This window comes from Molothrus aeneus, chromosome 4, assembly GCF_037042795.1.
Source record: "Molothrus aeneus isolate 106 chromosome 4, BPBGC_Maene_1.0, whole genome shotgun sequence".
Lineage (NCBI taxonomy): Eukaryota > Metazoa > Chordata > Aves > Passeriformes > Icteridae > Molothrus > Molothrus aeneus.
In genome coordinates, this window is record NC_089649.1 from 20,653,445 (window position 1) to 20,665,665 (window position 12,221).

The 12,221-nt window shown below is 36.4% G+C and overlaps 1 protein-coding gene across 1 annotated transcript in view; it reads left to right on the plus strand.

Moving 5' to 3' along the window:
- Window positions 1–5,618, plus strand: part of CCSER1 (coiled-coil serine rich protein 1) — a 544,953-nt gene extending 539,335 nt beyond the window's left edge. Inside the window, exon 10 of the mRNA XM_066548974.1 lies at window positions 4,386–5,618. Coding sequence (XP_066405071.1) covers window positions 4,386–4,471 — 86 coding nt within the window. The 3' untranslated portion in view covers window positions 4,472–5,618. The remainder of the gene's footprint in view (window positions 1–4,385) is intronic.
- Window positions 5,619–12,221: the final 6,603 nt, after the last annotated feature.

Consider the following 12,221-nt stretch of genomic DNA (forward strand, 5'->3'; position numbering starts at 1 on the left):
TGAGCCCTGACAAGGACCAAGGGAGCCATGCTGGGCCACGCAGTAAACATTGCATTGGGAACACATTTTACCTTCCTTGTGTATCAGCAAACACAAAATAATTAAGCAGTAGAAGACATGAGGGAATCCAGAAAGTCTTCAGGTTCCTGTCAGAATAATTGCTCTCTACAGTGTGCTTCCATTAACACCTCTGAAAGTGTAAAATCCTTTGGGGTGGTAAAACCGTGTTCTTGAGCTACAGATTTGTTTGGTTGTCGGGGTGCAGCAGGTACACCGATGAGAGCATGTTTTGTTTGGTTTTATTCTCTATGTCTGTTGTCACAATGATGTATTTAAGAAAGTTGCTGTACTTGGAAGAATTACATTATAGGCATCTAAGACTCCCAAATGCCTCTGGGCACAAACATCTTAAAAATCTGCACCCTTTTTGGGGTGTTTTCGTAATTCATGTCTTTTCCCATCATTTTTTATTAGTATTTTATCACCAGACAGTCAGAAATGTCCTGCAGCAGTGTTGTCTTGTTGCTAACTCTTGTCATATTTCACTCATTGGCTTTGAAAATGGAAAATGATGAATGGCTGCAGTGTTTTGTTTATAACATCTCATTCTGGAGTTTTCTATAAAAGTAGTACATTTTCATTACTTACCACTGAGTTGTTGAAGGGGCTTGGGTTTTTTCTTAATATAAGAAAAAGTTATTACACTTACAATCACAAAAATGAGTCCTCAAAAAATTATTGAAAGAATATTTTAAGAATATTGAGTTCCCATTTCGGTTCAATCCTAATTTATTTAGCACTAGTTTGGAATAATCAAAGCTAAATTATTTTGAACTTTCTTACACTTATGTACCTTAAAACAGGAGTGATCATGATATAAACTGACTAAAATTGTACAGCCAATCAGATTTTATTAAAATAATTTTTTTCCTTTTTGGGAAGTAGACTCAAGCATGAAGGCATGCACTTCCTGTGAGTGTGTTTAATATCATCAGGAAATTCAAATCCAGATGTTTGCTTAAAGGTTAAGACATATTTGAAACAACAAAGGAGGCCTTTTCTTTCTGCTGCATATATTTAAAACAGGCTACTTTTCAAAGAAATTTCAGAACCCCATTTGCATCCTAATTGCAGCCCATTTCCTGAGTCCACAGTTAGGCAGACTATAGAGTGGCATTGGGGATTTCTGGGGCAGAGAAATTGTTGGTTCTAGCTGAGCTACCGAAAAATAAAAGGGAAAAAGATGAATGGATTTTTTGCTTCAGCAGCCACCAGCTGGCAGATCGGCTCCTTGGAGCTCTGCCAAGCAGCAGTTTACAGCAGCCCTGCAGCTGCTCTAGGCTGGGCTGGAGCACGACTGGCACCAAGCCACCTTCAGCTTTGGACAAGGACTCGGCCTTGGAATTGGCCAACAGATGTGCTGGGATTGTGGCTTTGCTCGCTCACGTCTGATGCTCAGGGAACGCAGTTGGTACCTGAAAGTTCAGTGCTGGGAAATTTGCCTTAATCACATACAGGAAGATAAGGAGAAATAGGTTAAAAATAAATGTTTGACATGGTCCAAAGTTGGTCTGGTTTGGGAGTTTTTTCATATGGCTTTTACTTTTGTGCGTCTCATTTTGGGGCATTTTTCGTATTTTGCCCAGTTCATGAGGATCCTAAATAACTGTAAAATGGACCAGCAAGAAAATTTGGTTGCACTGCATTCTTTCAAAGTAAATTACCTGAATTCATCAAAAGAAAACTTTATTAATTTCAATACTGTAGTTTGCATTTTTAATAAAAATTTTATAATTGCACCAAAAAATAACTTGCATGAAAATCAAATCAGCCCTGGAATTTTTATTGACAATATTTTGGAGGAAGAATAATGTTATTGAGATGAGTATTTCTTACTGATTTTGATTCCTGTCTGTCAACTGTTCTCTCTTTTCCTGATTGGAAGCTGTTCTTCAGTAATTTGTCATAGATAACAACAATAGTATTTGGTTTTGGCAGTGTTTCATTGAAGTCTCTGCTCATTTGATGTGTAACTATGCATCTGATAGAATGAGTCTGTCTTTCCTTGTTAACCATCTTATTATCTTATTGCCGGGGACAAGACCAAACCAATTTCTTAAAATTATGATGGCATATTCTGAATTTCTGTTGGTGCTTTAATGTAGGTAGATCAGCTCCTAATTTTTCACCACATGGTATTTGTTTAACTATTCAATAGGAAGGGAATTTCAGCAAGTTAGAGTTTCACAGAGCTAAGACCTTCCCTTGTCACATGTATATTATTAAACATTTATTCATACATACACACACGTTGTCTCCCCCATCGGCCAGCAACCAGAAGCCAGTATTACATAGACCTACAAACCAAGCATTTATTTTCTAAATTGAAAATACTTCAAGTGAAATATAACCTTGATAAGGAAGAGGAAAGAAACACCACAGTGCTAGATAGTCATAACAGCTTTTCATCAAGTTAAAAAGCAATAGGTGACAATAATCAACTGAATTTAGATATAATTTTGCATTAAAAAATAATGAAAATATCATGGACAAGTAGATGAAGATGAATGAACAATTTCATGCTGTTGCCAAATGAAATCACTAGCCTCCTATTGGAGTAATTAATAAGAAGCAGATGAAGAAGTCCCTCGTAGGACACTAATAGTGTTTGTTCTGCTTCATAATGGTGGGGGGCTACCTTGAGTGCTGTACTCCTTAGCCTTCTACTTCAAGAAAAAAATAGTGGAATCACTGAAGGGGATCTGTAGGGAAGAGAAGTGTGAATGACTCAGAGTCTAGCAGATGAGTCCTATGAGAAAAAGTCAATGTGATATTTTTTTATTCCAGAGCAGAGAGGATTAAAGGGTTGCTTGACAGCATTCTTTGAAACCATAAACAGACATTCAAGATCAAACAGAAATTCTTTCTTCATTTTCATGAGAGAGAGAGGAGTGGTCTTGAAGCCAGAAAGATACAGTTTAGACATTATGAAGACCTTTTCTAAAAGTAAATGTAATATAGTGAGAAAATATTAGAGGAGAAGGCTATTCAGTTTACATTGATGAAAGTCCTTAAACAGATGACCAAGGACCATAAATGTCCAGAGGGATAAACTGGGATTAACCAGAAGTTCAGGATAGACTGGAGGTCCCACCATGAAGTTCCTCTAAAGTTCTATATCAATCTTTAGGTTTTCAAAGATACTAGGTGACATATTGTAACTCCTGAATCATTCCCTTACAATAAATACTTGGATATTTGACAGGGCATTAAATTTTACTCTCATCCCAGTAGGAAGATTATATTTACTGGCGTGAAAATAAATAATTTATAGATAGATAGATAGATAGATAGATAGATACATACATACATACATACATGAAAAGTGTTTGAATTTGCAGACAGGTGCTCCCAAAAATGATACCCTAGGAATTAAATGGAATTTCATTTCAACACCTATGTGCTGCAGATGTAAAAACTGAAGAAATGTTTTCCAGAAGTGTAAACGTCAAGAAGCTGTTCCTGTGTCCTTTCAGAGTTCTGTTGCAGAAAACCTATAAGGAGTCAAATTGGACATGTGTTTCAAATTAACCAAATTAAATAATGGTTAAATTTGCTTTAACCATTCCCTGGGAAAGGGTACCATCATCTCCTCCCCAGTCAGGTGTTGTAGGGACACTACGAAGCACCACACCAGGTACACACTGAAAGTCTGCAGTGATCTGATTTGCCATGCACAGATAAATTACTATAATTCCAACAAAATCACATGCAGGCATGCTTGCACAACATCAGAAGTTGGTAACATGCTGGAATCTTTCTTACATTGTATTTTTTTCCAGGCAACTGAAATAAAATTCGTGCTCTCCTGTAGCATGCATTTGACTTGTAAATACACAACAAAACACCTGGATTCAAGGGACGGTGAAAATTGAACATGTTCTGAGCTTAACCGAGGCACGAAGATATTTACAAAATATGTTCTTTATATTTTGTAAGGATTTGAGAGTATTAAGTGTTGAACTCTATGTGATCAAAATTCTCTTTGTTTCATTATGTGAAATGCTTTTGAAAATCTACTTACAATTCATGAAAACTTCTTACCATTTATTATATTCTGAAAAAGAAATCCTCCTTTGATTTAAACAAGTTTTTAAGGAAAATGGCCAAATCATTTCCTGTAGCAAACATTTGTCAATCCTAGTGCTATTAAATGTGAATGAAGTTTTGGAAGTTTTACCATCACCTGGAGTCATCTTTTATTTTAATCTGCCAGACCCATGTGCTGTTCATGTGTAGTGAGGAGTGGTTTATGTACTCCACACCATTTCTCTACTGTGTTCCACTGCTAATACTTTTTGTTTTGTCTTCTTTTGTTTCCCCAGACTACATATCCAATCAGAATGGTGAGCCAAAACCTCAGCACAAGGGACAGAAAGTCAGCGCTTACTCCCACCGAGGACCCTTTTAGACACCCACAGGGCAGCCAAGCAGCAGCGTATGAGAGCAAGAGCTGCCAGCTGTCTAATCTGTGTCTGAGCAGCCTCCTGAAGGAGAAGGAGATCGTGGAAGCCATCAAGCACACCCGAGGCACGTACGAGAGCCTGGCCCCAGAGGCCACCCAGAACGGTTTGGCTGTCACGGCCGCCAGCCCAGCCCAGCCAGCATCCAAGGCCGACGGCTGCCCCGTGTTCCCAGGAGCTCCCAAGGACCAAAGCGCTGTGCCTCGGCAGCACAGCACCTTCACAGGGAGACTGGGACAGCCCCCCAGGGGACCCATCTCCTTACACATGTACAGCAGGAAGAATGTTTTCCTCCACCACAATCTACACACGGCAGAGCTACAGACTTTAGGTCAACAAGATGGCTAACAAGGTGCTTATTTTCTTGCTATGGAAGGAGAGTTGATTAAAGATGGATGTAAGCTCACCTAGAGCTCTGTCTTCAGTTCTCATCTGCTGCTATACTTTCATGTGAAAAAAAAACCAATAAAAATTTAAATTTGTCCGTAGGTTCCATATTTTCCCACCTTGGACTGAGGCAAAAGGATGAATGAGATTGTTAAATTACGGGGCTGATTTGTCGTGCAGAAGTCACCATGAGCTAGTAAATGGGACCATTTGGCTGCACTGCTAGTCCAATATTGGCTAAATATATTTTACCCCTCTATAAGTCACTATGATTCCCTGAAGTTCTAGAAGATGATCTTAAATAAAACCTGTATGTTTAATAATATTACTGTTAAAGTAGATGTGAGGAATAAATAGATAAGTAATTAGTAAACCCTCTTGAATTCCATAGAGATTAAGGAAATAAGGAGTCAGAAATCTTTAAGGACCTTCTTTTTACACATTTTTTTTAATACAGTGAAATTTGATAACTTACAGAGTGTTACTACTTCCTGCTGTATGTGTTTCATGAGTGCCTCATGCTACAAGTGGAGGAAGTAATTGATTTTCCTCTAACAGGTTCATAGAGAGTTGCCAGGTATTTGAGTCAGTAAATTGGGTCCCAGACTGAGGATGTCAGCTTGTTTCCTCAATCTTCCCTTCCCTCTTCACACTTCTATTTAACTACATTTCTCTGAGTGTTTCTGTTCTATGAGGGCATGTCAAGTTGTGGTGATCTTTGTGCTTTACAGGCACTGTAGCACTCATGATGCGATGTGACATTCTGCTGTGTAATTCATCCTGTAATTTCATTCCACTTCCCAAACCAAAAATGTGTGAAAGCCTAAAATAAGAGGAATCATCTTATTACCCAGGCTGAACAACCTGCATCAGTCATAATTTCTGTGGGCTGTATCATCTGCACTTCAGGACCTGTTGGTTTACACCAGCTCGCTGGGTTTGTTAGTCTTGACGTGTTACAGACAAGTGAGATTAATTTATTGCCTGGTCTCTGGGAGTATGAAATCATCTGACCACGCCACAGAACCTGGAGACCTATTGGTTGCAAAAGATCTGCTTTTCCCCTCTCAGAGGCTTGGGAACCTCTCATTCAGTTACTCCAAACATGTCGAATATGTGAAACATGCCACTTGGTTTACAACCTCTCTGGTGCAGGGTAATCTGTGTGAGTTACAATGGCACGTGCAGTGAGTAGTTAAAAAATAATTTGGCACATTTAAGTATGATTGAGGCAGATCTGAGACAGGTCACTTCTCTCTTTAACCAGTGATTAATAAGTAAAGACAAGGTTGCAGCACATTCTCACACACAGAAACAAGCCATTGTGACTTAACAGATAGCATATAATGAAAAATAAAGCTTCCATAGCCACTAAAAATCTGCAACTTTTAAAAGTTGTCACATAGAGTGTATGAAATAAAGACAAAATTTTACCTGGTGTTAAATATATCTGCTTCACTACTTAATATTTGGATCATTACAAGAAAATTTTATTAACAAGTCTTGCTTAAGTAAGAAAAAAAAATAGACCATTATCTTGGCAGATATTCTGTAAAGTAACTTCAGCAGCCTGAAATTTCAGGCTTCTGTTTATTGAGGATTTTATTTTTATTAGAGCAGAATTTATTACATTATCTGATATTGAAGAGAGCAGGTTTTGTCTAAATATTCTGTAGTGATAATTTTGGGTATCCAGAGAGGGATACATAAGAACCAAGACAAACATTTGCCAAAATTCTTTGTGTTCATGTGTGCATTGCTACTGCCAAAACAGAATGTGCAAAAATTGCAAACACAGCTTTACCGAATTAACTGTGGGTATTCAAGACTCCCTGTCCTGCATTGAAACTCGTAATTTAAAGTCTACCAAACAAGTTTAAAATAGTAATAAGATAATTTCACTACTCAGAATCACTTCTTCTTCTTAGCAATATCTTAAAGTCATGGTAGATTGAAAGGACAATTAATTCTTGCTATCAATTCATTTCAGTATTGCTCATCTCAAGAGCTCGTGTATGCAATTAAATTTCAGATCTGTAATAAATTAAACAGACACTGTAATCAAGGAATTTTTTTCCAGGATACAAATGTACTGTACTACGTTAAAAAAGGCAAAACAAAACAAACTAATACCCTCTTCAGTTTTAGGTTATATACTGTATCTATAGTTGTTTTTTTCCTGGGAAAATGGACTTTTGGATTACACTTTATTAAAAAAAAATCCATCTATAAACTTCAAAAATAGCATTGCAAATGCTACTATTTTCTTGGAGAATCTTTTATAGAGCTGAAACTTTTAAAAACTGGAAAAAAACAGTTCAATAAATATGAGGGATATTTTTAAAATGTCATCTTGAAGCTGTTTTGTATCAGTATTTTCAGCAATGTTATGTTATTTGTAATACTGAGTGTAAATCTCACCCAGAGAAGGGTATTAGCCACATGTTAATGTACAGTACAGCAGTTACTGTAAAAGAGGTCCTTTCTTTGGTCCTCTCGTGTATATAGGAAATCATAAAGCAACAGCATGTGGACATTCTTGCAGTGAATTGATTCCTTTGTACTAAAAATCTCTAGTTTTTTAAGAGTTCCATGTACAAAATGATTTATACATTTCTCCAAGGCTGTACATATCCAAAGACATGACACCGGGGGAAAAGGCATTTATTATTTTTTTCCATGGATGTACCTTTCTTCCCTTCTCTTTTTTTCTCTTTCTGTACAACAAAGCATAACTGCAAAGTTTCTGCTTAAAATTACTTATTAGTTCCATGTCTTTCAGTGTGATAGAGGGCATTTTAAGGAGGAGGAAATCCCCAAAGAAAAATTCTTTCCACTTGAAGCAGTGTCCGTCCCACTTTTTTAGAGCGGTCACTTGGCAAAAGAAACCTTAGATCTGTGCCCTAAATATTTTTTAATAATTTACCTGAATTGGTAAATTATTAAAAATAATAATTTTTAATTATTATTAAATATAATAATATTTAATAATAATTAACTATTATTATATTTAATTATTATTAAATATTATTATTTAATATTACCCTTACCCTGACTAGGACATGTTCATAAGACACAATAACATGCTAGGGGCAGCCCTGGTGATAAATTCGTGATTTGTCCAATACTGTTTTTTATGTTTGGCCTTCAGAGCAGTAGAAAGAGTTTTTTTTTTTAACCTGTGCATGTAGATGAAGCTCAAGCTTTGTGCTTGTGCATGCTGGAAAAACAAAGCTCTCTTCTATTTAGGCTATTTAGTAGCATATGAAAGTATCCAGCAACAGAAATTTCTGCCACCTTTCCAGGCATGCCAGCCCTCTCTATGAAAATGAAACAGCCAGAATAGATGCCTTTACTTCAATCCAGACTCTTACTGGTTTTTATTCCACACACCTCCATATAAATGTTAGAAGGGCTTTCCTTATGTGGCTTTTTTCCTGGAAATTGTGAAAGGGTGTTTGTCCAGACTAAGATGCTCAAATGATGTTTAGATAAGCATCTGAAAGCTTACCAAAATGTTCATATTTGTCCTACAGGTTCATTCTAGTCATTACAGGTTCATTACCAATAAAAATTGGTGGTTTTCCCTTTCCAAAAAGCCAGTTTGGAAGTAATGATTTCTATCTGTGCTGATTCACTTTATGCTGTTAAATACACAGTACACTTTTCAGACTAATAAAAATAAGATGATTACAAATCGGTAGTGTACTTTACATGCCCTAAGAGTTGTGCCATTTCTCCACTGGTTTGATTGGTATGACACTGACTTCGATTAGGTTATACTGAGTTAAGTCACCTGATGATTGGGATTGTGGCCTTCAATCCAGCTAGTCTCACTTTATGCACAGGAGTTCTCTAAATCTGGAAATCTTTCCTGCGTCAAAAAATGACAAGAAAACAATCTAACAAAAATATCAGATAACCATCTATGGTGAATGCACTTCCTTTTCCCCTTCACATCCAAAAGCAAAAAAACCCTGCAAACCCCTTTGTACATCTACACAGTTCACAAATGAACTAGAGTAACATCTAACAAAATGCAAAATCTTGAAATAAATACCTGGAGAAAAAAAATACAGGGGAGTCTTCTCACAGATGTTTGTAAAGTTGATAATTTTCCCAAGATATTCAGAACTTCTGTATCTGAGTGCAGTAATGAAATATGTTCCATGGCCTCTACCACTCTCACTCCAGTGAATTTTTTTGGAGGGAGAATTTGCTATTTGAAACTTGCTCTAGAGAAAGCAGGCACTACAGTGTGAGAAATTACATTGAAAGTATCCATGGAGGTCTTCTCCCAGCTGGGAGTAACACACAGCATCCTTTCCAGGATGTATCTTAGTGCTCTTCAGCTAGCAAGAAGTTGACAGAGATTCCTTAGGAGAACAGCCTCAAACATGCAGACCATGACTGTCTTTAAGTGGACTTTACTTTAAAATATCCCATATAAGGCACTTCTAAAATAATATGGAAATTTCAGCAGCTGCAGAACACACCTTGCTGGGTTGTTGTGGTTGTTTTTTTGGTTTTTTTTTTAGGTAAAAATGCCATGTGCTGGTTTTAACCTTCTAAACTCTGTTTGGAACTTGCTTGCTCACTGGTCTACCCAGGATGTGAGAGTTTATCCACTGTAACAGATATGATCCTAACTCCTCACAGTATAAAAGGCATTGGATATCCTCCCTGAGGAGCTTGAGATTTGCAATGTATTTTCAGTCTAGGAGAACTATCTGCATTTAATTATCTTCTTCTTCAAGGATCTTCACTTGTTGCAAAGTCAGTAGAAAAGAAACTTAGTTATTTAAGTATTTTGGAAAGATTTTGTGGTTAATTTTTATTTTAAAATACACTTAAAATTTATCTCCCTGTATCTAAAGACAAGAAAATAAAAAAGGAAAAGAAAAAATTTTTATCAGCATATGTTTCCCATAAATCTGTGATTCTCACTAGCCACAGTTGTCACTTGCATTCTGTACAGCTGTGAAATATTTTTGGATTTGTTGGTTTTGTTGCCTTCATTACCTCTAAATCATTATCTCTGGTTCTGGGGTTTTTTTTGCCATCAATCCAGTACTTGAAGCAACAGGGAGGGCTGTTTAGGATTTCTGCAGAAGTAATCCCGCTACTCTGAAAGCAGCGCAACAAGAAAGTACCTGGAGGTCTCTGTGTGTTTCCTGGGGATGGAAAACCTATTCTGAGTGATCTTAACTATGAAGGATTTGTGAGAATCTCATGGAGGTGGCAAATATCAGATCTGTTTCTACATCAATGTAGAGGTTGTAGAACGGAAAATATCCACTGAGAAGATTTTTCTAGTGGGCAGATACTGTCTCCTTATATTCTGTATCCTGACCCTTTCTGTCTCTCTGGATTTCAGGAACATTTCCCTTAGGTATGGAGTTGTGATGACTCTGTAGGACAGGATGCACCACAGTGTTTTTCCTGCTATGAGAAGGCTCCACTGGATTTTTTTTTTTTAGAATTTAAAATATCTCATCATTAAAATATTTTAACATTTTCCCCTAGAACTGCTGTGCTGCTGGGGTATTAGAAAGCAGCGCATTCACAGAAAATGTCCCTTTCCCATCTGGGTAGGCTGTGTTAGGTGAGTTGAGGTCACAGCTGATTTACATCTACCCAAAAACTGTCAGACTTACTTATGCACCTACATAGATAAATACATTGCCAGATTTGATCCGGCTTTTTGTCACATTGAAAAGGCCCTAATAGTGTAATTTTAAAATGCATATGGGTATCAACAGTAGTAGTAGAATTTTAATTTATTTTGAGTTTTCAATTTTATGTCAATGCACTTTATAGAATGGTTTCATATTCATTACACAGGGACTTTTATTTATTTTTTTTCTAACCTAAACTTGATTTCAACAGGGATCATAATACTCTACTTAAATTCAAGCATGTAAGCAGTCCCATAAAGCGGTCAAATCCCTCTTCTTTTAAAAGCTAACACACAAATATTTTTTCTGACATAAACAATGTTATTCATATTTATTGTTTGAAATGTATGATGTATAAAAAGTATTTTTACTTATATCTAAATATAACTGCTTTTCAAACACCCCACATAAGTAGAAAAGATAAGAAACAGCCTTCGTACTAAAGATGCTTGTCCAGCTATACCATTAGGCTTTGTTTGCCAAATCATTAATTTCTTTTTAAAGAAAATCTATTTGTTTTCCATGGTTAAGAGTGTGAAAAAAATAAAATGTTTTAGTACGTGCTCTACAGAATGTGTGGAGAGATGATCAACATCGCAAGGAGAATATAAGCAATCAAAGTCCTTAATCAGTGATTCATCTGATGTGTTTTAAGCAAGAGGATCAACAGGATATAAAAAATCTGTGTAGGAGGAGAACAGATGTTTTGTTGCTCAGAAAAGTCTAATGGAAGGGTGAAGGCTGACAGATTAATAGCTCTTTTTCTGTTCCAGGGCTGGTGCTGCAGAGCCATTTGCTGTGAAATAACACTGACGCAATATATTTATGAAGTAAATCTATTGGAATAACAAGAAATGAGATAAAATGGTTGCGTAACATTCCAAAGTATGGTTAAGGGTACTTCCATAATTTGATCAAACAGCATCTGAGTGAATTTACATCCTTTTATTACCAGGGTATTATCTCTATCTGAAGGATAAGTGTAAGTGGAACAGTGCAATTTGCATTGTAACATAGAAACAATTCAGACAAAAAGAATACATGAAAATATTCTATGTCTAAAGTCTTGCACTTTGTACAGTCTAACTATCTGAAGCAGTTTTATGGAATTTTATTTCATGCAGCTGTGGTAATGCCCTTATGTTGGGCAGCCAGGAGAAAACATTGAAGAGAGTCTTGACCCCAACCCTACATCAAGAGCTGCACTTGGTTAACAGGGTCACAGTTTTGGTTTTCCTTTCCAATAAAGAAACAGGGATCTTGTAAGAAAACCTTTATTCAAGCATCCCCACAAACAGCTTGGCCTATGTGAATTTTAAACTGGTTAGGCAAAAATTAAAATTTCAATTTAAAAAAATGATTATAACTCTGACTATTTTTGCAAATATGTTCTTTAGTACTGCCGAGGGCAATTAAAGGGCTTTTGGCATTTTTCTATAAACAAAAGTGTTCTGATACATGTAACAAAATTGGAAATTTTATCTAATCATTTCCTCATTGTGAACTTGTCTGTGAGTATCCTGCTGTCCAGGATGATATATTTTAAAACTACTGACCACTATAAAAATTTAATAACTAATAAGACATTGAATTTTCTATTCTGTGCTGCTGAACACCCATTTAATTTTAATAA